At 34.3% G+C, this 27,772-nt stretch overlaps 3 protein-coding genes, 1 long non-coding RNA gene, 2 other non-coding genes and 3 pseudogenes across 6 annotated transcripts; 5 read left to right on the top strand and 4 right to left on the bottom strand.

The window, feature by feature from the left end:
• Nucleotides 1-76: 76 nt before the first annotated feature.
• LOC120162535 lies at nt 77-2,076 on the top strand (annotated as a pseudogene).
• A 432-nt stretch (nt 2,077-2,508) lies between these two features.
• Nucleotides 2,509-3,659, top strand: LOC120162554 (glycine cleavage system H protein, mitochondrial). The gene is made up of 4 exons (XM_039172699.1): nt 2,509-2,673; nt 2,747-2,835; nt 3,203-3,373; nt 3,463-3,659. The coding sequence occupies exons 1-4, from the start codon at nt 2,577-2,579 to the stop codon at nt 3,589-3,591; spliced, it is 486 nt and encodes a 161-aa protein (XP_039028630.1). The 5' UTR covers nt 2,509-2,576; the 3' UTR covers nt 3,592-3,659.
• A 1,640-nt stretch (nt 3,660-5,299) lies between these two features.
• On the bottom strand, nt 5,300-10,936 carry LOC120162381 (annotated as a pseudogene).
• A 629-nt stretch (nt 10,937-11,565) lies between these two features.
• LOC120162371 lies at nt 11,566-12,140 on the top strand (annotated as a pseudogene).
• Nucleotides 12,141-14,997: 2,857 nt separating this feature from the next.
• Nucleotides 14,998-17,322, bottom strand: LOC120162311 (calcineurin B-like protein 1). Its single transcript, XM_039172480.1, has 9 exons — nt 17,265-17,322; nt 16,848-17,019; nt 16,630-16,712; nt 16,159-16,218; nt 15,778-15,886; nt 15,655-15,707; nt 15,421-15,501; nt 15,165-15,277; nt 14,998-15,076 (listed from the first exon to the last, which is right to left on the bottom strand). The coding sequence occupies exons 2-9, from the start codon at nt 16,924-16,926 to the stop codon at nt 15,013-15,015; spliced, it is 642 nt and encodes a 213-aa protein (XP_039028411.1). The 5' UTR covers nt 16,927-17,019; nt 17,265-17,322; the 3' UTR covers nt 14,998-15,012.
• A 4,711-nt stretch (nt 17,323-22,033) lies between these two features.
• On the top strand, nt 22,034-22,105 carry TRNAW-CCA. The gene has a single exon. It is a non-coding gene; the product is annotated as a tRNA-Trp (tRNA).
• Nucleotides 22,106-22,801: 696 nt separating this feature from the next.
• On the bottom strand, nt 22,802-23,917 carry LOC120162305. Its single transcript, XR_005519540.1, has 7 exons — nt 23,861-23,917; nt 23,696-23,758; nt 23,517-23,580; nt 23,302-23,394; nt 23,146-23,229; nt 22,981-23,070; nt 22,802-22,861 (listed from the first exon to the last, which is right to left on the bottom strand). It is a non-coding gene; the product is annotated as an uncharacterized LOC120162305 (long non-coding RNA).
• A 191-nt stretch (nt 23,918-24,108) lies between these two features.
• LOC120162360 lies at nt 24,109-25,173 on the bottom strand. Its single transcript, XM_039172522.1, has 2 exons — nt 25,090-25,173; nt 24,109-24,869 (listed from the first exon to the last, which is right to left on the bottom strand). The coding sequence occupies exon 2, from the start codon at nt 24,577-24,579 to the stop codon at nt 24,109-24,111; it is 471 nt and encodes a 156-aa protein (XP_039028453.1). The 5' UTR covers nt 24,580-24,869; nt 25,090-25,173.
• Nucleotides 25,174-26,485: 1,312 nt separating this feature from the next.
• TRNAQ-UUG lies at nt 26,486-26,557 on the top strand. The gene has a single exon. It is a non-coding gene; the product is annotated as a tRNA-Gln (tRNA).
• The last annotated feature ends 1,215 nt before the right edge of the window (nt 26,558-27,772 follow it).

Here is a 27,772-nt window from a genome sequence, read left to right as displayed (position 1 = left end):
ATGACATTCTCCTCTCTGTTTTGGGCCAAGAATTATACGCTTCAGTGTCGCCTGGGGAGTTCACTATTCAGATAAGGCAATCAAAACGTCCATGGCTGCCAGTATCTCCACTGCTCTCGATGTTCATTTTGCCGTCCCTCAATCCGATTCAAGAAGATCCATTTTCTTCACCAAAAGAGTGAATAATCAAAACCCTAGAAAAAGATTTCTCATTTCTTGTAAATCTTCTTCAAAACCACAGCAATCACCACCCAGAAAGACACAATCTTTATCCGAGCAGCTTCAGCCTCTCTCCACAACAACACTTCCGAAAAAATACCGAATTTTCCCCTCCTCAAACCCGAAATCCACATGGGTTAATCCCTCCAAGCCGAAGAGATCCGTGCTTTCACCACAAAGGCAAAAGCGTTCTCCTCATGCATCAAATCCCCAACTCAGAGAGCTAAAGCTCTTTGCAAAGAAGCTAAACGAGTGCGAAAACAGTGAAGAAACTTTCCTAAGTCTTTGAGGCTCGGGGGACAGTTTGAGCTCATAGAGGAACTCGCTAATGAAATGGTAAGCAATGAGATTTCACTCGATAACATTACGTATTCGACTATTATTAGCTCTGCAAGACGTTGTTATCGGTTCAATAAGGCTGTAGATTGGTTTGAGAGAATGTATAGAACTGGTTTGATGCCTGACGAAGTCACTTACTCTGCGATTTTAGATGTTTATGCCAAATTGGGTAAGGTTGAGGAAGTGGTTAGCTTGTACGAGAGAGGTGTGGCTAGTGGTTGGAAACCGGACATGGTTACATTCTCTGTGTTGGCAAAGATGTTTGGCGCTGCTGGTGACTATGTTGGGATTAAGTATGTCTTGCAAGAGAAGAAGTCGGTCGGGGTTCGGCCGAATTTGGTTGTTTACAATACTTTGATAGAGGCAATGGGGAGGGTAGGGAAACCCGCGCTTGCGAGAAGCATTTTCGAGGATCTCGTCCAGTTTGACTCCAAATGAGAAGACTTTAACTGCACTTGCCAAGATATATGGCAAGGCAAGGTGGGAAAAAGATGCATTGAAATTGTGGGAGGAAATGAAGTCGAAAAACTGGCCTGTGGATTTTATTTTGTATAATACTTTGTTAACTATGTTTGCCGACATTGGTTTAGTTGAGGAAGCAGAGCAGCTTTTTATGGATATGAAGCGATCAGAGGAGTTTAGGCCGGATAGTTGGAGACACTGCAATGCTAAATATATACGGAAGTAGAGGAAATGTCGATAAGGCAATGGAGTTGTTTGAAGAGATGTCGGAGGTGGATGTTGAACTTAATGTAATGGGATGCACTTCTTTGATTCAATGTTTGGGGAAGGCCAAAAGAATAGATGAGTTGGTGAAGGAATTTACGGTGTCGATTGAACAAGGAATTAAACCGGATGACAGGCTCTGTGGGTGCCTGTTATCTGTTGTGTCACTTTGCGATAACAGGGAGGATATGGAGAGAGTTGTCGCTTGCTTGCGGCAAGCCAATCATCGGTTAGTCGCATTTTTGAACTTGATCTAAGACGAGAAAAGCACTCTCGACACCGTCAAAGAAGAGTTTAAGTCTATCCTCAGTGACACCAAAGATGATTCTAGAAGACCGATCTGTAACTGCTTGATTGATATATGTCGAAGTAAGAATCACCACGAGAGAGCACACGATCTGCTTTATCTAGGAACTCTATACGGGTTTTACCCACGCTTACACAACAAAACCACGGATGAGTGGAGTCTGAATGTCCGAACGTTATCTGTCGGAGCAGCATTGACTGCACTGGAAGAGTGGGTGGGTACTTTGGCCAAAATCATTAAGCGTGGAGAAGCTTTGCCGGAGCTGTTCTCGGCTCAAACCGGTTCCGGAACTCATAAATTCGCCCAAGGACTGTCCAATTCCTTTGCTTCTCATCTGAAGCAACTAGGAGCACCATTCAAGCAAAGTGAAGACAGAGCTGGTTGCTTTGTGGCAACGAGGGAGGTTTTAGTGTTGTGGTTGCAATCAAAGATTCCATCATCAGCTGTTACATCTTAGATGGTTTATTTGTGTTATGGAACTGAGATGAAATTATAAAATTTTGTGTCAGAAACAAAATTAAATTAAAATCATTATTTTTAGGGATTACAATTATGATTTTTCTATTTAATCAAAGAATGAAAGGACTAAAAATGAATTATTAACTTTTGGGAGGGACTAATAAAGGAATTTTCTCATTTAGCCAAGAGGGTCAAGGCTGTCAAATGGAGGAGTTTGCTCATTAACCCTCTCTTCTACCTCATTTTCCCCTATCTATTTCTTTAAATTTTATTTTATTTTATTTTACTAATTTTTCATTGATTATGGTACATGGAGACAATAAAAATTATGACATGAAATAAAAAAGTAAAAACAACATAATATTCGAATCATTAGTTGTGAGTGAAGGTTGTCCTTAATCAGGATGAGGCTTTCGCTGCCAACCATTCATACAGGATAAAAAAAAAAAAGCAGACGGACGCATATCAAAACTAACGCAGACTTCTCCTTTGTTCCATCATTTGCAGGCAAAACAACCAGATAACAATGGCACTGAGAATGTGGGCTTCTTCCACTGCCAATGCACTCAAGATTTCTTGTGCCTCCAAATCTCTCCTCTCCCTCTCCAGATGCTTTGCCACTGGTAAACCCCATTTTCCTCCTTCAGTTTCATCTTCTTTTATTGATCATGATAATGGATGTGCTGAAATTTGCAGTTTTGGATGGGTTGAAATATGCGGAATCACATGAATGGGTGAAGCATGAAGGTTCGGTGGCTACCATTGGCATCACTGACCATGCTCAGGTTCTTCCTCTTCTTCCCAAATCATCCACTCTATTCTTCCGCTGTTGTTCGATAGTTTCAAGAATTCTAATTAAGTTTAGAGCCGAATTGAGTAAGATTTCATTTAAGAGTAGTCTCTAGAGTTAAGATATTATTTAAAGATATTAAGCTCCTTATCACTCAATTCAGCATTCGTTGATTTTCTCTAATCATCACCCCTGTCTAATTAAGTTTGAAGTCAAATCGGATCAAATTTCATTTAGGATCAACTTCACTATCCATGTTATTCGAGCTTATTTAAAAACTAAAATCTAGATTAGCAATGTTATGATTAAAAGCATAATTAGACCATTTCCTCTTAGTGTTCATACAATTAGACCATTTGCAGGACCATCTGGGAGAAGTGGTGTTTGTAGAGCTGCCAGAATCTGGTGGTTCAGTTAGCAAGGGAAAAGGCTTCGGGGCCGTTGAAAGTGTTAAAGCAACCAGTGATGTCAATTCACCGATTTCCGGCGAAATCGTCGAGGTTAACTCCAAGCTCAGTGAAGCTCCTGGCCTGGTAAATAAAACTTTCTTTTCTTCTTGTTTAGCCTTTGCTTAGCAACTAGCAGATAACTCGTTTTAAAAAAAAACTCTTTGCTGTTGAAGATCAATTCAAGCCCATATGAAGAAGGATGGATGATAAAGGTGAAACCCAGAAGTCCATCAGAATTGGAATCCTTGATGGGTTCCAAGGAATACACCAAGTTCTGCGAAGAAGAAGATGCTTCCCACTGAAACTTTTTATCATGATTTCAATTCCGTTCTATGTTATTTGATCCTTATTACAGTTCAACTTCTGCAAATCACGTTCTAACTTGTTTGATTGTCTCATTCACGAACTCGGTATCACTGTTTTCGACTTTCTTTACCTGGAATAGGAAATTTACAGACATTGTAATAGAAGTTGTAAAACCGAAAAAAATGGCCACACTTCAGTAACTTATGTGACAAGAAAAGAAAGAGTCTTTACCAACTGTTTAGTAACTTCTTTGACAAGAAAAAGAAGCCTTTGCCCTTACATTTATAGATTCATGATTTCGATTTTTCGAACTTGGATGTGATGGGTGGATTCGTGGAGCCAGATTGGCCGTGCTCCACTTTGGACAAGAGTAACAGATTCTCCCTCCGTCACCAAGTTCTCGTCCTACAAACATCGAAAATTCGTATGAGAAAATTGTTCAAGTATATCAAGTACTGAAATTTAGTCTCTCTGTGAAGGGCATGGAACCCTTAAAATTGAATTGAAACACTGGACTTTCACATCTACGACTCTCGTTAAATTGCTTAGTCCGTCCCGAGGGAGTGGCAGCTCATGGCAGGCATGCATCGTTTTTTCTATAAGCCCCCTAAATTGGCTACTAGAATGTAGAACTAAAGAAACTAGATTGGGTACTTACCACTAACAGCTTGAGTACTAGAGAAAAAGTTTCCTCTGCATCATCCCAAAAACTCCATATATATCGGTATCACACCTTTATAAAGTGCCAGTCTCTGCTTAATTCTTTCTCTGCCAAGAAGAATAATTACAGCGCGAGAGTGAGAACGGGAACAGAAACAAGTTCTAATTTGGAATACCCAAACAATTCTCAGTTAAACTATCACTAATTGCTAATACTTGCAGTTAATCTGTAAACTGATTGTTGGGAAAACTTTCATAAGGCAGTTTACCGAAATTGTAGCACCTGCACTACGACGTAATGAAGCCAAGCTGTAAACATATGTCAAAAACCACATCCAAATAATGTGAAAATAATAGTTTAGACAGTGCAACTATTAACACTTACTCATCCGTGAAAGCCAAGATCAGAGAGGAAGGACGGTAATGACTCAATAGTATAGCCATGGATCCGGTCCTTGTAAAAACCAAGACTGGTGTATCAAGAGTGTTAGCCACGGTTGTCGACTGGAAAGCAAACATTTCACCCATATGACCCTGCAAAAGAACACCCTAACATGGTCAGTTTAGGAAAAGTTATTTCAACATAAGTCGACATCAACACCTTGAATGATATATAGCAAATCCAGAAAACCGATTACCTTGTAAGCATTAAATTGAACCGAAGACATGCAACTGACTGGAAGATCTAACTCTGTCCACAATGCCACAGTGTGCATAACTTTTACAGCTTTAATAGGATACCTTTGACAAAAAAAAATTATGTCAGAATCACATGAATGTCTGCATTGCAACCTGCAAAAGAGTTCGGTTACAAAACAGTCAACTGTGGAAACCGTATATTAATATTATACACACCCTTCATGGTTAAACAAGAATTATTTTACCTTTAAGATAATCTTTCAACTCATGGACTACTTTAGCATCCTTCACGAAAGAAACGGCATAAAAGTCAACTTGGTTGTCCACCCCGAATTTGATATCTTCCCAATCTTTGTCTGTAGAAATGATGCATGCGATCAAAAATTGAAAAAAAAAGGACTGTGTTTAAAGAAGAAAATCGTCAAAACAGCTGTGTGAATAACCTGTCATCGATGGCAGTGTGGCACTTTTCCCACCCACGTTCAGATGGCACCTTGATTTTAGTTCTCCACCGTCAACTACGACGCATGTAACCAAATACTTTGTCTTCGACTTCACCGCTAACGACATCATTCCACCTGCCGTATAGAGACACAAATCAACTCATTGAGTATGCAAGTAAGAAATCGACAAAAATGTGCTTTTGATTACCGAATACTTCCTGGATCCACCATTCCGACATAATAAATAGAAACACATCACGAAAACGAATTTAACAGTATAACCGAATTGTCGTTTTCTTTGTATTACAGATTGAATACATTAAATGCAGTAGAAGAAAACAGGATCTGAGGAGAAACGACATAACAAAACAATAAATTGCATCTTCAATCCGAACAATTCAGTAAACTTATTCAATCAGTTTCGATTATAGCATCATGCAAGACAGAACTCAGCTTGAGCTTACAAATACATCAAAATGAAATTTGTTCTTACCATCCACCAATAGTATGTCTCCAACTTCCACATCGTTCACAAAGTTGTCGTAGTTTACGCTAACGGTGTGTTCCGTACTGACTCCTCTTTCGACAGTGAAATTGAATTCTTGCCCCTCTTTAAGCTGAATCGGTCGAGGAACATCGCCGCTTCGAACCTCGGGACCCTACATAAAGAAGAAAATCAACCATATCACAACTAATAACCAGTCAACTGTTGCATTCGACATGAACATATGTTGTCTGAAAATGGATATACCTTTGTCACACTCTGCCCCATAATTTTCCACTAGAAAAAAATATATATATCTAATAGCACTATAGATAAAATAATAAGCACTATAAATAAAATAATAAGCACTATAAATATTATAATAGCATTAAGAATAAAATAAAATGAAGTGGAGACAAAGGTATACCCACTATGCTATGTTTAGTTTTTTTTATTGGAAACAAATAATGGTGAGTTTATATTATATTAGGAGTTAACACATAAATTCTGCAAAAATACCCTCCCGTGCAGAACCCAAAACTGAATTTTTTAGTAAACTCACTCTTGAACATTCGGCCTGCCTCCTTTGATCGGTGGTGTGGTGCACCGTCGTGTCCTTCAGTCTCAGGTGCAACCATCGGTACAACCCCGACTAATCCAGTTCCGAAATCTATCACAGATAGACTGAATCGAGAAGGGAAATCGACACTTAAAACCCCGATTGTCGTTTTAAGTTTTGTCGATTCTGGCCATTCCAACAACTGTCTTGTTTCGTTCATCCGCCGTAGGTAAAGTCAGATCGTTTAATTTGGATAATATTTCAGTGTTTAGATCGAAAACATATTATAATTGGTGTTGGTTTAGATTGCTGATAAATAGTTTTAAAAGAGTGATAAATACGTAATTAATTTCGGTTATGGTGTTATTTTCGTAATTATTTTTAAAAGTGTGTTATTTTTGTATTTATTTTTAAAAAGGGTGTTATTTTTGTAATTAATTTTAAAACGGTAATATTTTGGTAATTATTGTTAAAACAGTGATATTTTGGTAATTATTGTTAAAACGGTGCTATGTTGGTAATTATTGTTAAAATGATGCTATTTTGGTAATTATTGTTAAAACGGTGATATTTAGTAATTATTGTTAAAAATAGTGATATTTTTGTAATTGTAAAAAAATGATATTTCTGTAATTTTTTACTGTAGACTATTGAACCCCTTTTATCATAACTTGACCGATTTTAAACGGCTATTAAACGATTGACATTTTTCGACGTATCGAATCCGTTTTCGAAGTCCGTTTTGTCAAATTCAAAACCGAAGGTCTCCAAATCATCAGTCAAACCTGTTGACTTTAACTTTGACCAAAAATTTGAATTTTTGAAAAGTCATACTTTATGTTTTTCGACGTCCTAATTCCGATTCCACAATATGTTTAGTCAAATTCAGACGCTAAAGTCTCCAAATTGATAGTCAAACCCGAAAAAGTGCATATGTACTTAAGAGTTTTATCTTTGAATGATTAAGTAATACTTGAGACTGATAAATGATTATTATTTGAAGGTACAAGAGACTAGGGGTGTGCAAATCCGGGTACCCGATTTCCTGGTACCTAGAACTTTCGGGTGGACGATTTCTCGGCCCGTGTCCCGACCCAGATGTTACGGGTATTCGGTAATCGGGTATCCGGATTTTGTTGGTACCCGGTAATCGGGTACCCGATACCCGATTTTTAAGTTTTTATTTTCAAATTATTAATTTAAAAAATATATATACACAAATTTAAATGTTCAAAACTTCGAATTACATACTCAAATATCCGAACATAAAATTTAAAAGTTCAAAAATACAAAATATAATAATCCATAATATAAATAAATAATTATATTTTATATAATTATATATAAAAAAATAAAAAAAAAAATAAAAACTAACCGGGTACTCGGGTAACCGGGTACCCGAAAAAACTAGATTTTGTGACCCGGGCCCGACCCGGGAAATGTCGGGCCGGGTACCCGACCCGGCCAGGTAATTTTTTTTAGAAAATTACCTGGTTGTTTTTGATCCGGGTCGGCGGGTCGGGTCAACCGGGTCGTGTAATTTTGCACACCCCTACAAGAGACTATCCTGATCGCTCGACAGCTCGACCCAGCTCCTCTATATCAGTTAAACCGCGTGTGCCAGTATTTATCCGTATGACCCGTAAATCTTATAATTTCAGAAATTAATTATGTTACCCTCTAGTAATGTAGTGTTATTATGAATTAGGTTCGAAAACTGTAGCAGAGCGTGGCGAGGCCAGTACTCAGTAGATCTACAGTTTGATCCTATTATCGAGGTGTGTTCCCTAAATACTATTTAATTATTTTAGCTGTTTTTGAAATATGATACATTGAAAGCTATGATTTATTGTTTATTGATGGTTTATGGACAATGACTGATATATGACTATTGATTTTCATTAATATATGATAACGATGTTTACTGATTTATGGAAATTATGTTTACTGCATAAATAGTACTTTTGAAATACTGATTTTGGGTTAGATTGAATTACAGAGGTATAGCTCTGATCAAGCTGGTAAACCTTACGGACTTAATGGACTCTTGGGTAGGCTCACGAGCCCCAAGATGCTCTATTAGGATGGCCCTCTTTACTGTGTGCTTAGAGTAAGCCCTACGGACCTAAGGATACAGACCCAAAAGCTTATCCTTAAGTAGGTTTCTTTTTTGCTGTGTGCTTAAGGTAGTCCTACGGACGCAGTTCTGGGGAACTGCAGTTGGTGTACAGGAGAAGGAATTTAAACTACGAGTTTCAAAAGTTAAACTTCATTATGATTTTATGATGATTTACTGAACTATTACTCGGTTATTATACCTACTATGATTTTATTGTACTATTGGGACACATTGAGTCTAGCTCACTTTTCGAAAATATTTTTCCCTTTTTAGGTACTGTTGGTTAGATACCCCAGATCGAGCACTTGAAGAATCAACATATATCTTGAAGTACATCTATTTGTAATGCTTTTATATTTCAAGTTAACTTTATTTTGGTAACATGGACCTTTATTTGAAGTATTTGTTTCAGAAATGAATATTATTCTGCTATTGATAATTGATTTATAGTGATCTAAATTCTACGACATGTTTTAAAAATTAAATTTTTAACTATTTAGTTTTATATTCATGAGTTAGGTTTTATCGTAATTTATTATATCCTTTTATAAATGTATTTATAATGTGATTTTACATTGAACGAATAAGAGTTACAGAAAATGTCTTTAAAATTTATAGATGTGATCCGCTAGATTTAGTCGAAACGCATAGACTGAGTCTAGGGGTTATAACCTTAGTGTCCAGCTTGATGGCAATGACTTTGTCTTTAAACTGAACATTGTATTCCTTAACAAGATCAATGGTTTTCTGATGAGAAGCATGGTCTCCATGGGACATGTTCAATCGTGCCACATTCATTCCAGCTTCGGCCAGTTTCCATATCATCTCACGCGAGCTCGTCGCAGGACCAATGGTATAGACAATCTTGGTTTTCCTCTGAGGAATCGGGTTCATCTTCACTTGTCCTAAAGCCACGCTGTCTAACACCTCGACCGTCGATTTCACCTTGTCCTGAAAATCGAAAACAACAACCACAAATAAATATATAAAAGAAATAAAAAAAATGGGTTTAAAATGAAAAGCGAGACTTACTGCTTTCAAATGGCCGTTGGTGGAGGTAAAAACGGCGGTTGGCTGTTCTGCATGGATGAAACAACTCCTTTAGGGAAAAAGAGACGCCGCTTATTACTCCGATTGGTTCCGTACTAAACAGGTAATGGTGGTCCGTTAGGCAACGGAAAGACGACAAATCGGCGGTGGAGAAGAAGGAAGTGGAAAATCACCTGAACAGAACAGAACAGAAACAGAGAAGAAGGAAGATTTTATTAAAGAAGAGACAGAGATAGGTGAGTATTAAGACAGTTGAGAACTTGAAAAGAGTTACAGAGCAGTTGTTGTCGGTGTGGCGCCGTCGATGTTTGATGGTCCCCTGTCTGATGATGGGTGTCAGTGAATAGTGGTACAACTTATGCAAACTTAGAGCAGTTAAAACGAGTTTCCAGTCGCAGGCGCCTAATGCAAAATGTCCCAATTTGATAACATTTGGCAATTCAGTGATTTTCTGTGTTATTATTATTAGTATATTCACATTGCCAAAGCACGTGAGTTTGTTGTAAAGGCATGTTCGGGAGAGCAAAAAAAAAAAACAAAACCAAAAAGTAAATCGAACTCGAGACTTTTGACGCAATATAAAATAAATAAATAAATAATTTTTCATTTGTTTCAAGTATTTTTAATAAAAATCATAAAGTAATGTTTAGATAATATTTAATTTATGATATTAACATATATATTATGTTTGAAAAATTTTAATCAGATTAAAATATAAATATTAAATTTATTTTTATATACAACTAATTAATTTAATTTTGATTTAAAATATGAATATTAAAATTTCATTAAGTGACTTCAATAGTAAATAAAAACATTATTCAATCTAAAAGACCATAGTTTAAACAATTAAATATGCAATGTATGTTATCAATAAATCAAGAAAAATTTGAACATATTCTACCTTTTAAATGATATGCCATCGGAATGGAAATTGGTTTCAATGACTTCATGTGTGAAAGCAATTCGAAGATGGAAAACATTAAGAATGTTCTTAATCACAAATACATAAATTAATTTTGTTTATCATGATTGACTTTTTTGCCAGTTTATCATTACGAGCTAATTTTACACAGCAATTAGACGGAACCGGACACCTTGTCGTGGAAGTACAGCCTGACGTTGAGAGCAAAACGTTCGACAATCCGCAATTTTCCGATGCCGGGGAACTTGAAAACACACCTATATAGGAAGTCCAATTTGCAGAGGGTTATAAATTCTTTTCGCTGGCTAACCTCATTTACGTGTTCCTAAACGCAGCATGTTGGATTAGACAAAGCCAAATAAACCGGTCACCTGTCACTAGAGAGATGCTAGTTAGATGTGCCTGTTGAGTTTTGATGGCTTTGTCATAATTTTGAGTGCTGTCTCCAGGGACATCCCCCATCACATGCATGCTCCAACACGTCCTCCATTCGCTTTGCCATCAGAATCTGGCAATGTAATATGTAATACATGGTGAGTGAAAAGGGAAATATTCCGATTCGGTTTCGATCATCATAATTATGTGACTTTGAGATGCAAAATCTTATCAAAGTTGCTTAAATCACTCCAAGGTGTAAATAAAGAATAAAAAATGAATTTTACCATTGTTACATAAGTTTTATTTTATTTTTTTAAATCTAAAGTAATATCTGATTGGATGACACTCAATCTATTTAAAAATAAATATTTAAACATTTTTTATATTCGATATACTTAAATTCAAAATATTTAAAAATAATAATTATATTTTTAACCAATAAAATAACTCAATTGGTGAGTTACGTAAGTTTTTTTTAACTCTTCAAAAGTTATCTTAGTCACGAATCTCAAGCCAGCCAGTTAAATACACGGAGTACAAGCACCCGATCCAATTCTGATCGGATGCCTTCGCGGTCACGGATTCTCCATCCCGCCGTTATTTTTATTCACCAAACAACAAACCCTTTTTCCCTATAATTCTTCACCAGCTCATCTTCATTTCCTCTCTCCCTCTCCCTCTCTCTCGATTTCCTTCAAAATAAAAAATAAAAAATGGAATCTTTTGTTCTTATGGGGAACCGTTGTTGGGTTGAACGTGATAGTGGAGTGGATTCACTTGCAGACATGGAAGCTGGCCATAGCCAAAATCATAAACAGCAAACAGGGTTTTTCTCTAGATTTCTTTGTTACTCAAGGAACAGCGGCGACAATGGCAGTTCCAGGAATCTATCTTCTTCGAGGTGCAGCATTAGATTTTACGAGAGCAGGTTTGAAGAACGTCAACCCCATTTCTTGGATGCTTGTTTCCTCTGCAGGAAGGCTCTCGGGAACAATCAAGACATCTTCATGTACAGGTTCGTATCGTCTTTCTATCTTCGGCATTGTCCTCTTCGAGTACCGTTGGTTGTGGATCGGTGATTTAGTTCTTTCGATATGTGCAGAGGGGACACACCGTTCTGTAGTGAAGAATGCAGATACAAACAGATAGTGATGGATGACGTTAATGCGAAGAGATTAAAGCTTTCTAAACACCGAAAGCTTTGAGAAACAAGGAACAAAGCAAATCAACATCTGCAGATACTACCAATGGCTACCATTTGCACACAGGCACTGTTGCAGCTGCCTAAAATTAATCAATTTTGATTTAGTTTTTAACAGTGAATGTTTTATGGTTTTCATATATGAGGCTGTGAAAGGCAGATTGGATCTACTCCACGATCCAATTCATCATGTGGATCTTTCTTTTGGGTATACTACATTGGAATTTTATCTATTTTCTTTTGTATTAACAAATGTCCAATGCATCCATTGCGGTTAAATATAATTGTCTTCAATTTGACAGTTTTAGGCATTATAATATATGGTATTATTTTGTGTCACTATATGAATATATTAGTCTCATACTCCTACCTTACGAATTGAAACAAATATATAGAGAGGAACATTATAGCAATTATCCTTAAATATGTAAATGACAATTACACCATTATTCTCGTATCGTTTATTTTCACCCTAAACTCGAATCTAACCAATCCAACCTTATCTCTAAGAAAACATCCGATCCAACCCAATCCATACACAAGTTTTTTAGAAAGAAAAATCATATATAATCGACTTAGATCAAAACTTATTAGACTTGTATCAAATGTTGAAATTAAATTAAATATTAAAAATCATATTATTTAATTTTAAAAACATAATAACACATTAAATATTTTAAATTCAAAATTTACGTAGGATTGCTGTCTAACTGTCAATTACTCTAAGATAATACTTTACTGTTTAAAGATAAAAACAAATCCAAGATTATCTTCATCAGGAATCTAACGCCAGTTAAATCCACAAAACTTACACGTACGCACCCAGTCAACATCGTCACTGAAGCACAAAGCTTTTTCCCTATAAAAAATCTACCCACCTTGTTTCTCCACCCAATCTCTCTTGATTTCCTTCAACCACCAAAGCCATGGAAGCTGGATATTCAGGAAGCAGCCATTGCCAGAATCATAAACAGCAAAAAGGGTTCTTCTCTAGATTTTTTTGTTGTTATACAAGGAATAGCAGTAGCTGCAGTCCCAAGAGTCTGTCTTCTTCAAGGTCTTGTGACAGAAGATTAGAAGAAGGTCAACCCCATTTCTTCAATGCTTGTTTCCTCTGCAATAAGCCTCTTAGGAGTAACAAAGACATCTTCATGTACACGTATGGTTCTGATTATCTTAACGTATTATTGTCTTCCTCCAGCGTCCTTCTTATTCGGCCGATGGTTGGCGTTTTGATTTTTGTGTCATGTGCAGAGGGGACACGCCGTTCTGTAGGTAAGAATGCAGGTTTAAACAAATGGTGGTCGATGAAGTTAACGAGAAGAGATTAGAGCTTTCTGCAACAGTGAAAGCTTTGCATACAGGCACTGCGGTAGCTGCCTAAAATTGTATAATCAATCCTTGATCTCTGAAGAACAAAGACAGGCAGATACATGAAGAAAAGAATAAATAAAACAAATTTGTAATGAAACCTTAATCATTGAAATGGTACAATCTTCTCCTTAATTGTCAGCTTCTTTTTTAAAGAAAAATTGAACTAACAGAAACATTCAAGCATTGGCATGGAACAGGAAGAATGAAATAAAAGACGGTTCACGTGATAATAAAAATCTGAGATTAACGTAATTGTCTTCAAATCTTAGGATATTTATGTATAAGGTTGATTAGAAATGTTTTATTTCTTTATCCTATTGCACGATTCTATAATAAAATTCGTCATTTGTCTAAAAAAAATTGAATCTCGAATCTCAGAATCATGGGTCATAGTCAGTGGCCTAAAATCATTAGGTTTGGGCTTTCCATTTGATCTTAGGCCTGGCCTGTTGGGCCGTGGCTGAGACGGCGCGAACTGTACGACCGCGCATGACCCCAAAAAATCCCAAAAAAAAGTATATATATAGTGGCGTTTCTTCAATAAACGCCACTATAGATGGATCTATTGCGACGTTTTTTCAAAAAAACGACACTATTATTACAGCTTTATTAAAACGCCATTATAGATGGATCTATCGCAGCGTTTGTCAAAAAAACGTCACTATTGTTGTCCCGAAATCAATATATCTAGAAATATGGGCCCTCTGTACATCTTTATTATCTCTTCTTCTTGGTATTTCCCGGTGATAGTAATTGCTACGGTTGTCGCCGATTCATAGGGGTAAAATGACGTAGATGTCCCCTGCGTGCCCCCAAAATCTAGGTTTTACAATCGTTCTCTTTTTACCTTTTCGTTACAATTTATGAACTCTAATCTTTCTATTTCATGAAGAAACTGAGCTAATTTCTAAAACTAGCTAACTCATTTTTTTATTATTATTATGATAATTTTGTTTAAGATCTTATATATTTTATTGGTTGAACAATATAATCAGAAAATATCAATAGATTTTTTAATGATAAAAGAAAAAACAATATAAAAGTAAAAAAATACTACTTTAAAATCTTCATTAATTTTTTTTATTACGAATGATTAAAACAAAAATGAAATACTAAATATAATTTTAAAAATTTAATTGAATAACTAAACTAAAAATATAAAAATAAATAAATAACTAAACAAATAATTTACCTTTATTTTTTATTTTTATTGTGGTAATTTTATTTAAAATCTCTCATTTAAATTATGTATGTAATAATCCAATTAGTTGAATCAAAAATTAATTATTGAACGAATAATTAAAATCTAAAATTATATGAGATATTATAAATTACTTATTTTAAAACTAATAGTAGTTGTTAATTTTATTGAATGAACAAATAATATATTTTTAATTGAACTGGATTACCATAATGCCATGTACAATCAACTAGCAATGCTAATCATATTTGATAGCTTCAGCCTCATAGTCATAACAGCATCTAAGCCTACTTTCTCCACACAAATCGTGTCGTGTAAAAAATGTATCTCAACCTAATGAAATGCATGCATGAACATGCTAAAGCCCATCACAAACTCCAACAATCATGTGGCAATCTCATCAACTTCAGAATGAAAAATGAAGCTAGGAAACGTCGTCGTTATATCCCTGCACGATTCATATCAAACAATGGATGAGTTCCCCTGAGATACGGTTTCTACTTAAACCGAGTGATTGTTGGTATAGAAAAACATACCTCAGATATGGAAGGGTCATAATTTTTAACAGTGATGGATTCCGTGATACGAAGTTTTTCCATTCGGATATATCGATCTTTCCATCCCGATTCATGTCAGCGTCCAAAAATGTCTACTCCCCAAATTGACATGGGTCAGTAAATAGTTGCAAATTACATGCATTGATACCCCAAAAAGATTGCTGGACATGGACGCAGATTTTCAACAGTATAATGAAAACTAACTTTATGCAACCACACCACAGCAAGCTCTCACCTTATCAAGAATCGCCTCGATGGTTTCATCAGCCAACTTCATTTCAGATTCACATAAAAGCGCAATCAGCATTTGCTTGACCTGCAAAACTCACACGAGAAAGTTGTCGGTAAGAGGTTCGGGTAAAAATGTAGTGGAATCAAAATATGAATTGTATGCAACAATTGTAATCTTTAAAACCAGTTCTGAACTGCATGATAATATAAATAACAAAACAAGCAATTGCAGAAATACCTCATTACGCTCGATAAAACCCGTTCCATCCATGTCATAAAGTCTAAATGCAACTGAAATGTAGAACAGTCAACTTTCTTAACACAATTGGGGAATCAAAGACCATATCAACTGTTTACTTACAATCAATTTTGTCCTCTTGTGAGACATTTGGATGGAAGACATTGAGTGCTCGAACAAAGTCACCAAAATCAATGACTCCCTTCTTCTTCGCGTCAAATAAATCGAAGATCTGCTTAAATAAACCAATTCAAATATTTAAATTGTTCTCCAGGATTCCCAATTCATAATTTTCATATTGGTAAATAAATTCATCTTTATAGAAGAAAACTAAGACTGGTTAAAATGCGCTACTCCAACTTGGGTAAGAAATCATGCAGCCTAGTCGCCCATTGCTAGGCATCACATGGCCATCCAACATAACTTAGACAAAGCAAAATAAAACTCGAAACTTGAAGTAATATTGAATTTCCAATAGCAATATAAGGCAACAAAATAAATTACCCGATTTGCAAAAATGTTTTCCTTCTTCCTATTCTTGAACAGAGCTAATTGAAACTCTTCCTGCATATACAACAGAAGAGTTAGAAAGGCGTCAACCTTTGCATGTAAATTTTCAGTTTTGACAGAAAAAAAAGGAACTGTGAAAAAAATACTCCAATGCTAAAGAAGCGGGAAGGGACTACGTTACGCTGGCTAGGGTGTGAATAGCAGATACAAGACGGGCAAATGTTCAACTTTTTGTAAGTTTTTTCATGTATTTAGAGGATCACATCATCATATATCCATGTCAAAAATGTGTAGGACATGAGTACAAATGCAGGCACTTCAAGAAAAAGTGAAGTCAAAGCAACACAAGGGAGGAAGGCAAACAAGAAACAAAGTCATGCAAACCGTGCAACACATCATTGACACACACGCACATGATATCAGGCATAATAATCCTAATCTGAAACCACATTGACATTTTTGTACCTTGTTGATCAGCCCATCATCAATCAACGAACTGCTAATGCTCTTGAATAGTTCAAAGAGTGCTTCAACTTCACTAACACTAACTGCAGAAGAAAACCAATCAAGCATGTCAAATTCGGATCATATAAATAGGAAAAGATTAGCAAACTACATAATCTATTCCAAGCTGAATAGAGTAAATGCAATGAACGAAGAGATAGTAATTTGTAAAAACATACAAGCAGTTTGTGAAGCGAGAACAACAGGGTCTTCGTGTCCGGGGTATTGCCTTGTTACTTTAGATTGAAAGCAGCCCATTTACTGGAAAAATGGAAAAAGAAACGAAAACGCAGTTGCAAGGCTAAAGCGCCAAGGCTTTACCGTGTTCTCCCAGCAAAACCATTTTAAACCCTGCATGTTCATTCGCAACATTAAAACTGAATTAGCTAAGAAACCAAAGTTAAAGGGAAACAAATGTGCCAACTAAATCAAGCATATCTCAAGCTAACAATTATCGAAATTTGAGTAACGTAATTACAACTGAATCATAGATCTTCCATCAATGCAACGGCCAATACACATCAGAAACTTCTCCAAGAAACAAACAGCATTAACAATCATATATATATATATAAACAAAGAACTCAGAAACTTACAGATCGAATAATTCAAAATCTTCAGAGGAAACTTCGAAATTTGTACTCTCTTCAAAAGAATGAAACAATCCGTAAGAGAATGTAAGAAAAGCCCAGAGGGAATTATAAAGGAACACAAAGTGGTTGTTCTTGGGGGGGGGGGTGACTGATTAATCTGACGGTTGAGATTGGTTTGATCAGATCAGAAGATGAAAAATCCCATTTTTACAGTGCTCTCTTTGTTAATAATAAATTTGAAGCATTTTCTTTTCGTTTGTTCAAAAAAGAAAAGCATCGAAACGCCAGAAACGACCGGACTTCCTAGGAAAGGAATTTTCTAATAAAAGAAGTGTGTTTTAAGAGTTTCACATGGGATGGTAATGGTCGTTTTAAATTATATTTTTATGCACAATTTTTACACACGAATCAAGTTACTACTATAATTAAAATATTATTATTATTCTTTAAGGTTTTATATTTGAGTATCGCGTATGAACATTTATAAAATATCATTATTTTATTATCCTAAGTTGAATTAGATCAAATATTTTTTACTATTAACACAAATTTAATCCGACTCAACCAAATTCGAACTCAAATTTATAAAAATGATTCAATAATATCAAAATGAAACTTATCATGTTAGGTCAAATTGTTATTCATATATACACTAGGTAAATAATATCGTTTTGATTCGATTAAATTTATTAAATTTTAAATAAAATATATTAGAAATTACTAAATTATATTTGAATGAACATTTTGAGCATTATTTTTTTAAATAAATAAAAAGTAATTATTAAATTTATTGAATTGTATAAATTAATTATTATGATATTATAATAATTGTAAAAGTTTGATAAGTTTAATAGTTAGTTTATAACAGTTTGATAAAATTTAATAATTATTTTTTTTAAATGAGGTTTTGTATGATTTTATTCAAACACTAATTCCCAAACTAATGTGCTCATCCGATTAATTTTTCAAATGGGGTGTTTTCTACAATAGATTTTGGATCTCTCGACGTCTTCAAGGTTAAACCAGATTTTTTTGGGTCTTGCTTGGGATCTCCAGCGTCTTATTTGGGATTTCCGGTGTCTTGAGGATGTTGGATTGTTTATGGGGATCTCTAGGCGTCTTTGAGTGAAATCAAGAAAAAATTTGGCTTTTTTACACAAATATCACCTTAACATAAAGTAATTACTTGTTAGGCACTGTTTAAAAACATTTTACAATCTAACAAAATTTTAAGAATACCATTTTAAATAATATGAAAAGTTTTGATATTTTATAAATTTATTTAATTATAAAATATTTAAAAATATTATTTTAAAATATAACACAAGATATACACATCTTTTAGGATGGATTTATAAATTTCTATCTTATAACTTACGAGATTCATGATAAAAGACACTTTCATTTTCATTAAATTTGTGTAAAATACACTTCTCGATATATTATTGTAAATATATGTTAACTATTTTTTATTTAATTTTAATTTAAGTTGTATATAATTTTGAGATATTTTTTCTTTTTTCCTAGACACCATAAAATAATAGCACGACAATAACGATTTAATGATTTATAAATATTAAATTAAACTGAAATTTAATATTAAGTTGTACAAAACTAAAAACTTATATATTTTATTATACATTATACTAAAGTTCCGATATATTTTTGACCGATACTTTTTGGTATTAAAATATTATTGTAAAAAGAAGAGAGAATGAGCTATAATGAAAACATCATTAAGTAGTGTGCCACTGATATTTTAGGTGAATTATATATTGAGTAAATTTATATAAAATTTATAAAAATTTTATAGAAAGTATTTAAAAATTTGTTAGATCCGTAAAATATTCTTAAACAGTGCCTAACAAATAATTAATTTATATTAAGTGATATTTGTATAAAAAGGCCAAATTTTTTCCTTTATAACTTAAAACGCCTAGAGATCCCCATAAATAATCTAACACCCTCAAGACGTCGAGATATTTCAAACAAGACGCTTGAAGACGTCGGGAGATCCCAAGTAAGACGCAAAAAAAAATCTGGTTCAACCCTGAAGACGCCGAGAGATCCCAAATATACTGTAGAAAATACCATATTTAGAGAATTAATCGGATGATCACGTTAGTTTGGGAATTAAACATTCTCTGTAGCGTTATCTGGGCACTTTTGCCCACATATATAAAGGGTTTGCTAAAATTTAATAATTATTTTATAACAGTTAAAAAAATGTAATGGTTGTTTTATAGCAATTTGATAAATTTAATAATAACTTTATAACTTTTGAAAATTTAGTAATCCAAACAATTATTTGAGTATAGTTAAGTGATATCTAGTGTATTTTATTCTTAAATCTTTTGAACTTTTATTTTTATTTGATCCAAATTTTAATTTTTCTTTTGAAAAATAAAATTGTTTTAATTTTATAACATTTATTTAATAAAACTTTAAAGTTTTCTATGTAATTTTTTAAAGAAATAAAGGCAATTAATAATTTACACACGATATTCTTAATTACTTTTGTTATCCAAAATATAAAACAGTATTTTATTATAAAATCTAAAGTTAATTATATAAATTAACAAATATAACTCGGACGCGAGTAGTTGCACGTTCGACGCGGGTGGTTGGTTCATTTTACTTTCATTATTATGCGTCGAGAAAGAAACAGAATATTCTCCTCCGTGTCAATTAAGCTAAGTCGTGAATTTCTACTTTAATTTCACTTTTGGAAGACTTAAATTTCCAGCATGTTGTATTATAATCTTTAGGCCTAATTATGGTCATAATCCCTGTATTCTTCTGTATAATTGAAATCTGCTCATAATCCAATTAATTCTAACGTAAAAAACTTATGATAAATTAGATTATGTAACGATTCTTTTTATGTGTTCAAGTGACCAATTGAAAGCCGCGTAAAAGTCATATAGGTAAAATTATACAAAATAGTCATTCAATTTACTTCTCTGGTTTGACACCAAAGAACTTTAAAATCCCATACTTAAAATCAGAAATTTTACAAATTAGAGATAATAACGAGCAGTAGTGAAGTTTGGTGATAGAGTTGGGGTCAACTTAAAAAATTTAAAGGTTTAGATTAAAATTTCTTTAAATTTTTGAAGGGTTCAATTTACATTTTTCCCCATAAAAATTGGGGTCTAACTAAAGTTTTTGAAAATTTGAGAGACTTTATGAGAATTTTTAAAAAATATGGGAGAGGATTAATTAAGAATATTTAAAAAAAGATTTTTGTGAGGGCCAAATTAATTTTTTTTTAAATTTTAAAGAACTAAATTATAATTTTTCAAAATGTGGGGGTTGTGGCCTCCACTAGCCTCCATTGTGTTCCGCCATTGATTACGAGTATAGTTGAGTTATTTTTTCGATCAATTTGATCAAAATCGAGAAGCATACATCATCGACACGAACAAAATTTGATCCTAGTTTAAGGAGATCACATTTGAATCGATTTCAATTTGTATTTGATTCGACTAAACACAAATATTTAAAAATAATATTTTTTATTTAGTAAAATATAAACTTAATTGAAAAAACTAGAAAGATAAATATTATAACAATTATCTATAAATGTATAAAAAAGATATATCATTATTAATAATCGAGTTAGATAAATATTTTTTATCCTAAATCCGATTTCACCCTTCATAAAACTTGACTCCATCCAGTGTTTTTTTTAAGGAAACAATCCCACTTACAACCTCATATTTGAGATATTAGTTTATTTATTTAGTTTTTTTCGCAAGTGTAATATTATTCACATACAGACTTGATCAGGGTTGGCTTATCCGTATGAAATTTGATAGCATTTGAATAAAAATACTAAATTTAAAAAATGAGTTTAGACGAATCAAGTGGTCTCGATAGTTAAATGAAATGTTGTTCTTTTTAAAGGTGTCGGGTTCAAACAGCTGCGTCTGCATATGCATTATCCATGATTAAAAAAGATTTTAAACACATATTACCTTATAATTATTCTAAATTATTAAAAAAAATATGGGAACCAAATTGAAAAACAAAATTAAGGGAACAAAAAATCCCTACATGTTTCCAAAATTTCAACTAAAAATGAATTAATTATATCACATGTGTTCAAATCATTCCCTTAAACTATAACTCCATTCTAAATTAGTTCTCAATTTTTGAACATTCCAAATGCATCCCCAAGCTATGAACCCTATTCTAAATTGGTCCCTAAACTTCTAATTATTTCAATTTCATCTTAAACTATTAGTATATGCTAATCACATCCATGTTAAAAACCATTAGGCCAAACTATATTATTATATACTTGAAAAAAAATTACGTTAAAATATGATTGAAACTAATTACATATTTGGATGAATTCGGGGATGAAACTAGAAGATTCAGAAGTTTGTAGATTAATTTAGAGTGAGGGTTACAATTTGAGGATAAAATTAAAATATTAAAAAATTAAAGATAATTTAGAATGAGAGTTATATTTTAAAAAATAAAAATATATTTTAAATAAATGTAATAATTTAAAAATGTATAAGGCAATCAATTCAGAAACATATTTCCAAATTTTGATTTCAATGTCGGGGATTTAATAACGTGGCGATGTTCTGTTTTGGTAGGTAAGACTCTCTAACCTCACGTCTTATCTTAATTCTTAAACAATATAATTGGATGAAAGAGTAATTAGTACTAATCTTGTACTTAAAATAACTTTCTAATTTTCAATGAAAGAATGTTTCTTTTATGTCATATACTTTTAATGAGTAAGCACTATCGTAGGATCCGTGGCGCAATGGTAGCGCGTCTGACTCCAGATCAGAAGGTTGCGTGTTCGATTCACGTCGGGTTCAAATTCCCGATCCTAGTTGATTCCACTTTTTTGGTTTCCGCCTGATGAGCTCTTTCCTACCTTGGCACGGAAAAGGTTTTCTGGGTCTTTCTGCTGAAGGAGTCCTTGCACTTGCGTCCTTTGTTGAGGTAATGCCTGAACCATCTCCACCCTGACTATTTATTTTATTCCAACTACTCAAGTCGTTATGAGGAGCCTTCCTTTGAACTGTTGTCTTCCTCATGTTCTTAGGCTCTAAAGTTAACCTGGAGCCTTTTGTTGCCACTATATTGATTCCCTCCCTTGATTTCATATTTAAAAACTTGCTGCTATCTGTTGGGTGAATGGCTTCGAAAGGAGTGGTATTTCGATAACTTAAATCATATTCCAACTTTGATTTTCTGTGAAATACATAGAATGCCACATCAATCATAAAATGATAATCAGGAGGTACCATGGTAGCCAGAAAAGGGAACTCTGAAAACAAAATAATACACAAGGGACAGCAAGACCATTTGATTGTAACAGAACAAACAACAAACTAAACATTTGAACACACAGTAGATCAGTTATTCGGATGATAGGAGGGCTGCAACAAGTAGTTAACAGCCAGCTTATAACTCTCTTTTTCAATTCTGATGGATATAGAGGACAGACAAGAAAACAAAGATATGTAGTTGTTTCTCTTCATTTCCTACAGTAAGGAAGTAATAAAATTCTAAATTTCAAGCTCCAGAAAGAGGAACTAACCTGTACTCCTGTACTTTTGATGCATTTCCTGTCAAAACAGAAGAACAAAAATAATGATCCTCCAATTGGAGCACAAAAATATTGGAGGGAAAACATTGTAACGGCCAATCACAGAATAATGGAAGGTTGTCACATAGCTATACTTACCATGGCAAGATTGAAATCAATAAGATAACCTTTGTTGGTCTTACGAGAGAAAAGAAAGTTTCCTAGTTTCACATCTCTATGAACTATTCTCTGCAGATGCATAAAGAGACATTACGAACATGCAATTTTTTTTTATAGATGCATCACATCTAGAAAATCATATACCTGTCTATGAAGATTTGCAAGAGCTTTGAACAGGCAAAAAGCATACCACTTTAACTGAAAAACATCGATTTCTTTTTTCAACACCTGCTAAATGAAACAAGTCAACATCAAGCAGAAGAAAAAACAAACTATGGCTTCCAAGAATCTAATAATTACCTCAGGTCTATCATGCTCAACATACTGCAGAACAAAGCAATCAGAATTCTCACTCCTAACACATCCTTCATATCGTATTATAAGTTTCTGCCCCTGAAATTGACAAAGAAAATATGGAAGATTGGGGGAGGAGGAAGGAGAGCTTAAGAAAAACTGCTTCGCTTTTATAAACAAGGTTTTGTTTAAAGTGAAACAAACATTTTCTAAATGCATACCCAAGACGCTCCAGCATTTTCAGCTCATTGTTAACATAGATCTTATGAGCATTGGCATGAGGACCTGCAATGAGATAAATAAGTGATATAACATCAGGGGAATGAACCATACGTGTAATACAATAAGAGTCCTCATTGCGGCACAGCAATGCAATCACATGTATGAATTTGCTTCTTACATTTAAGGGCAACTAAAGCTCCATCATTCTTCCTTCGAGCTCTATACACAGTGCCATAACCACCTGCCAATTAAAGTTTCACCTTAGCCAGTTAATAAATCATCTTAATTATAAGCAGAACAACTGTGATGTGATACGCAAGCAAGAAAATTGAAGCTATGATACCTGAACCTTCTTCCTCTTCTACAATATAAGAATCAAAGTTGGGTAATTGGCTTTGCCTGATCCTAAAGCAAGCAAGATCAATATTTAAGTTATAATTAAAATTATGCACAGCAGCAAACTCAGGCTCATTGAATAGACACCACTTGCAAAAATGAAAACAATTGAACATCAAACATGAGACAGAAAGTTACAAATGGCGAAGTGAGCTTACCTGAAAAGAAAAAGATGTAGAGTTACCCCTTCTCTCTTTAACATTTATATCCTTTTGATTTCTGTGCAGCCCGGGATGGTAAATTATCTTTTACACCATGCCTCCTTTTGTAAGTACTGACAACATCGGTACTCCCTAAAGGCTTGTTCAGGGTCTGCAATACTGGAGGCACAACATGCCTCTGGTTCACCTTTGCTTTTGTAGAAGGTTCTGTCAACTGCTCTTCCGTAACAGAATGCATAACCCTAGCTGCTGCTGGTATTATCTCACATTCCTCACCTAGGGATGGCATCTTATTCAAATCTATTTCAGGCGGTATATCAGAAAGGTTGATGTTAAATGAAGGAGAAAGATCTTCCACTTCTTGTCTTCTACTTGCCAAATCAAATTTCTCCCCTTTCTTACTGTCTTCCATAGCCACTTCATCGTCTGCAATTCTAAAATATGTAACGGTAAAATCCATATGAAATTTTCCACCTGACATATTGCTGTTCTCAGCAAACTCCATAGAGTTTATACCATTGAGTTTAACAGCCTTGTTTCGATCTCATAAACTGGTTCTACAGTTAGAAAGATTGGTTCTACAATTGACTCACTAGCAACAAATTCTTTACTGGCATTTCCTAGCATATAGTCTGGCACTTTCACCTTGCTTTCTACATTTTCAATGCCCTCCACTTCACGGCTTAATTGTCCAGTACTAGATTCGGCTAACAAACAGGAGTTCATCCGAGTGTTTTCTACCAAGACCAAAGGACTACTCATTCTGCTGATATCATCAGTTAAATGACAACTTACCTGAAATTTTTATTTTGTTCAGTTAGTCTTTGAAGACTATCACTCTAAAATGAACAATTATTACTAAAAGCATATTTGCTTGATGGCATTTCCAAATCAAAGGTCTACAATTGTCATCATAAACTGAAAATACATTCAGATCGATCTAAAAAATACTACAATATTACAGTTCCATGGAGTAAATATACAGATCTTTTGTGCAAAATAAGCTCAAAAATACCTTTGTACAATAATTTCGAATTCTCTTAACCGAAGGAACCAACTCCCTTTCCTCCTCATCCTCGGAAAATTTAGCAGCTGAAATATAACTTAAAGGTCAACCAAGGAAGCATAAAACACGAAATTACACCAAAAACGAGAGTGAAAAAAATATATAAACAACCATTTTTTGGAATTTACCGAAACGGACCGACAGCGAAGTGAAAGCATTGGCGAAGTAGCACGATAAAAAAGTAACTTTCATTTTACATTTTACTCAAAAGCTCATCCATATAAAAATATAAATAAATAAATTACAGGATTAATATTTTTATACATTTTTATTAAACTTAAAAAATATATTATTTAGTCATTTTTGTTAAAGATTGTTGATGTAACACAATAAAACGCATTTTTACCTTAACAACCTCAAACGATTCGTTTGATAACAGACAAAACTAGGCATCAATTTCACTTCCACGATCACTATTGGCTTCCTCGACACAGTAACACGACTTGACTGCACCATTCGATATCCAGATTCTTACTTCTGGCATTGATCTTGAAGATCTTTGTTCTTGTCGACATCATTGTTGTGAATGTATGTCCATGTCTTGAGGAACATTGTCCAAAACAAAAGGTCTACTAGGAGAATGCTGCAACTAACCCCAATCGAGTTCTCTGCATTCAAAATGAGTTACCTGTTAAACATTGTTAGATACGACGGTCGACAATCAATTGTCCCGAGAGTTCAAACAGATACGAAAGTGAGCATCATCATTCGAACTTGGTAACTGTTAACGTCAGTGTTAATTTACCTGAACATAGAACAGTGAGGAGAACTGCGGATTCTATTCATCAATGTCTTTCCAAGAAACAAGCTGAGCTTCGGCCTTTTCCCTTTGCTTCAAATCGATAAACACCGAAAGATTCATTTAAATTGTTTCCTTGACGAGTCTTAAGGCGGAATCATTGGACACAATCTCCAATTCTCCATCGTTTTGCTCCATTTTCCTAAGACGACCACAAATTATAGGTTGCTCCAACAACGCTCTCGCAAGTGTATCTTTACAACTAGCTAACCTGAATCTTCTTCCTTTTCTCCTTCGTGTAGTATTTATATAGATACTTTAGGGATAACAACAAAGCCATCACTGTGGCTTGCCATTTTGGGAAAGCTTGTGAATGGAACAGGTTACTTCCTCACTAATTGTGATGGCATTTATATAGATAATTTGGACCTGAATAAGTTCTTATTTGATAGGTTTGATATTCGAATTATCCGAAATGTTTGATCAAGGCTGATTTTGATGGTGTACCTAACGCACTACAATAATTCATAAAAGGAAACAGACTTGTCTACCTCAGTGTTTTCCCATAATAAAATTTAAAAATATTAATAATCGACTTCGGCTAAGGGTTCCATGGTGTAGTGGTTAGCACTCTGGACTTTGAATCCAGCGACCTGGGTTCGACTCCCGGTGGGACCTTCCTTCTTCTACATAACATTCGGCTTTTTGGTTCAGTTTGAACATTTTTCCTTCTGTCTCGGTTGATTCCATAGAAGGCACATGGGTCTGAATTGAGGTTTAGTCAAAAGACTCCTTCAAGCCAGATGTGGTTTGTAAAACAAACTTAAAATAATCACAGGAAGTCATCGTCAATTTCCGTACATTTTTATAACCTTTAAGCCTCAGAATCGGAAGATGTTGGTTACTTAATAGTACCTACGAATCAGATTGCAGAAGATGTTAGTTAGTAAATAGTACCCACTGGCTGCAATATTCTTTCTTTTAATGGCAGAGTTCAACCTTCAACTTTTAGCGCACTTACGAAAATAGTGCATAGAAAATGAATGTGTCCATAATCTAAACTTATAACAAATGTCTCATTCATCTTCACCACGCAGCAAGTCCCACTACCCAAGTATAGCATACCGAGGAACAAGACAAACACAACCACAAGTCATCTTTAATTGCAGTCTTTATACATCTAATTTCACCTAACTCGACATGGTAAAGAGAATATTTTGAGTCATATCGACTTTGACAATTAATTATACTTTTTTATTTCTTATGGCAAGAGAACAATTATTCATTTCCACTTCATATCTTTTTTTCCGGAAGCCGTCCAAGACTAATGATATTGTTTTTCAAAGCAGATACATAATATACATCTGAGATGTATTTCTTTTCGTCATTTCTCTAAATTATCATGACTTCTCATTTGCCTCTGACTTTTGCGTGCGAGTCGTCACCAAATGTTACTCGTCCATGGATTGTATCGTCTAACTTCACGAATATGTCATTTCGACCACACATGTGGTTACTAGCACAATTATCAAGATACCAAATATTTTTCTTAAACTTTTCATTTCATTTGCAAGTGAGGAATACATGAGATTTTTCAATTTTTTTCTTCTTCAGCTTCTGCTGCTTTATTTATTTCTTCATGTTTAGGAACTGACCGATACTCGTAATTACATTGATCATATTTTTTACAATTATAACATTGTATCTGTGATTTATTTCCTTGTTGATATTTGTCTCGACCTCAGTCTCTAAATCCTTGTCCACAACCAAATGTTTGGTAATTTTCAATTGTTTGAGTGATGTCATATGATCGACCTCCACGTCCTCGTGTTCTTCTTCCACCTCTATTTCTTTCACGACACAACGATTTCCTCGAGCTCTTGTGTAGCTGTT

Source organism: Hibiscus syriacus, unplaced genomic scaffold, assembly GCF_006381635.1.
Source record: "Hibiscus syriacus cultivar Baekdansim isolate YM2019G1 unplaced genomic scaffold, ASM638163v2 tig00002890_pilon, whole genome shotgun sequence".
In the NCBI taxonomy this organism is placed as follows: domain Eukaryota; kingdom Viridiplantae; phylum Streptophyta; class Magnoliopsida; order Malvales; family Malvaceae; genus Hibiscus; species Hibiscus syriacus.
This window is presented reverse-complemented; position numbering and strand designations above follow the sequence as displayed.

What these genes read in the sequence shown, in the direction of transcription:
- LOC120162360 (XM_039172522.1), bottom strand. Translation starts at nt 24,579, where the DNA reads ATGGAGTTTGCTGAGAACAGCAATATGTCAGGTGGAAAATTTCATATG.
- LOC120162554 (XM_039172699.1), top strand. Translation starts at nt 2,577, where the DNA reads ATGGCACTGAGAATGTGGGCTTCTTCCACTGCCAATGCACTCAAGATT. An exon ending in CTCCAGATGCTTTGCCACTG is followed by an intron (nt 2,674 to 2,746) that starts GTAAACCCCATT and finishes TGAAATTTGCAG; the next exon opens with TTTTGGATGGGTTGAAATAT. An exon ending in GCATCACTGACCATGCTCAG is followed by an intron (nt 2,836 to 3,202) that starts GTTCTTCCTCTT and finishes GACCATTTGCAG; the next exon opens with GACCATCTGGGAGAAGTGGT.
- LOC120162311 (XM_039172480.1), bottom strand. Translation starts at nt 16,926, where the DNA reads ATGGGCTGCTTTCAATCTAAAGTAACAAGGCAATACCCCGGACACGAA. An exon ending in AAAACATTTTTGCAAATCGG is followed by an intron (nt 15,887 to 16,158) that starts GTAATTTATTTT and finishes TTATTTAAGCAG; the next exon opens with ATCTTCGATTTATTTGACGC. An exon ending in ACAAGAGGACAAAATTGATT is followed by an intron (nt 15,708 to 15,777) that starts GTAAGTAAACAG and finishes TCTACATTTCAG; the next exon opens with TTGCATTTAGACTTTATGAC.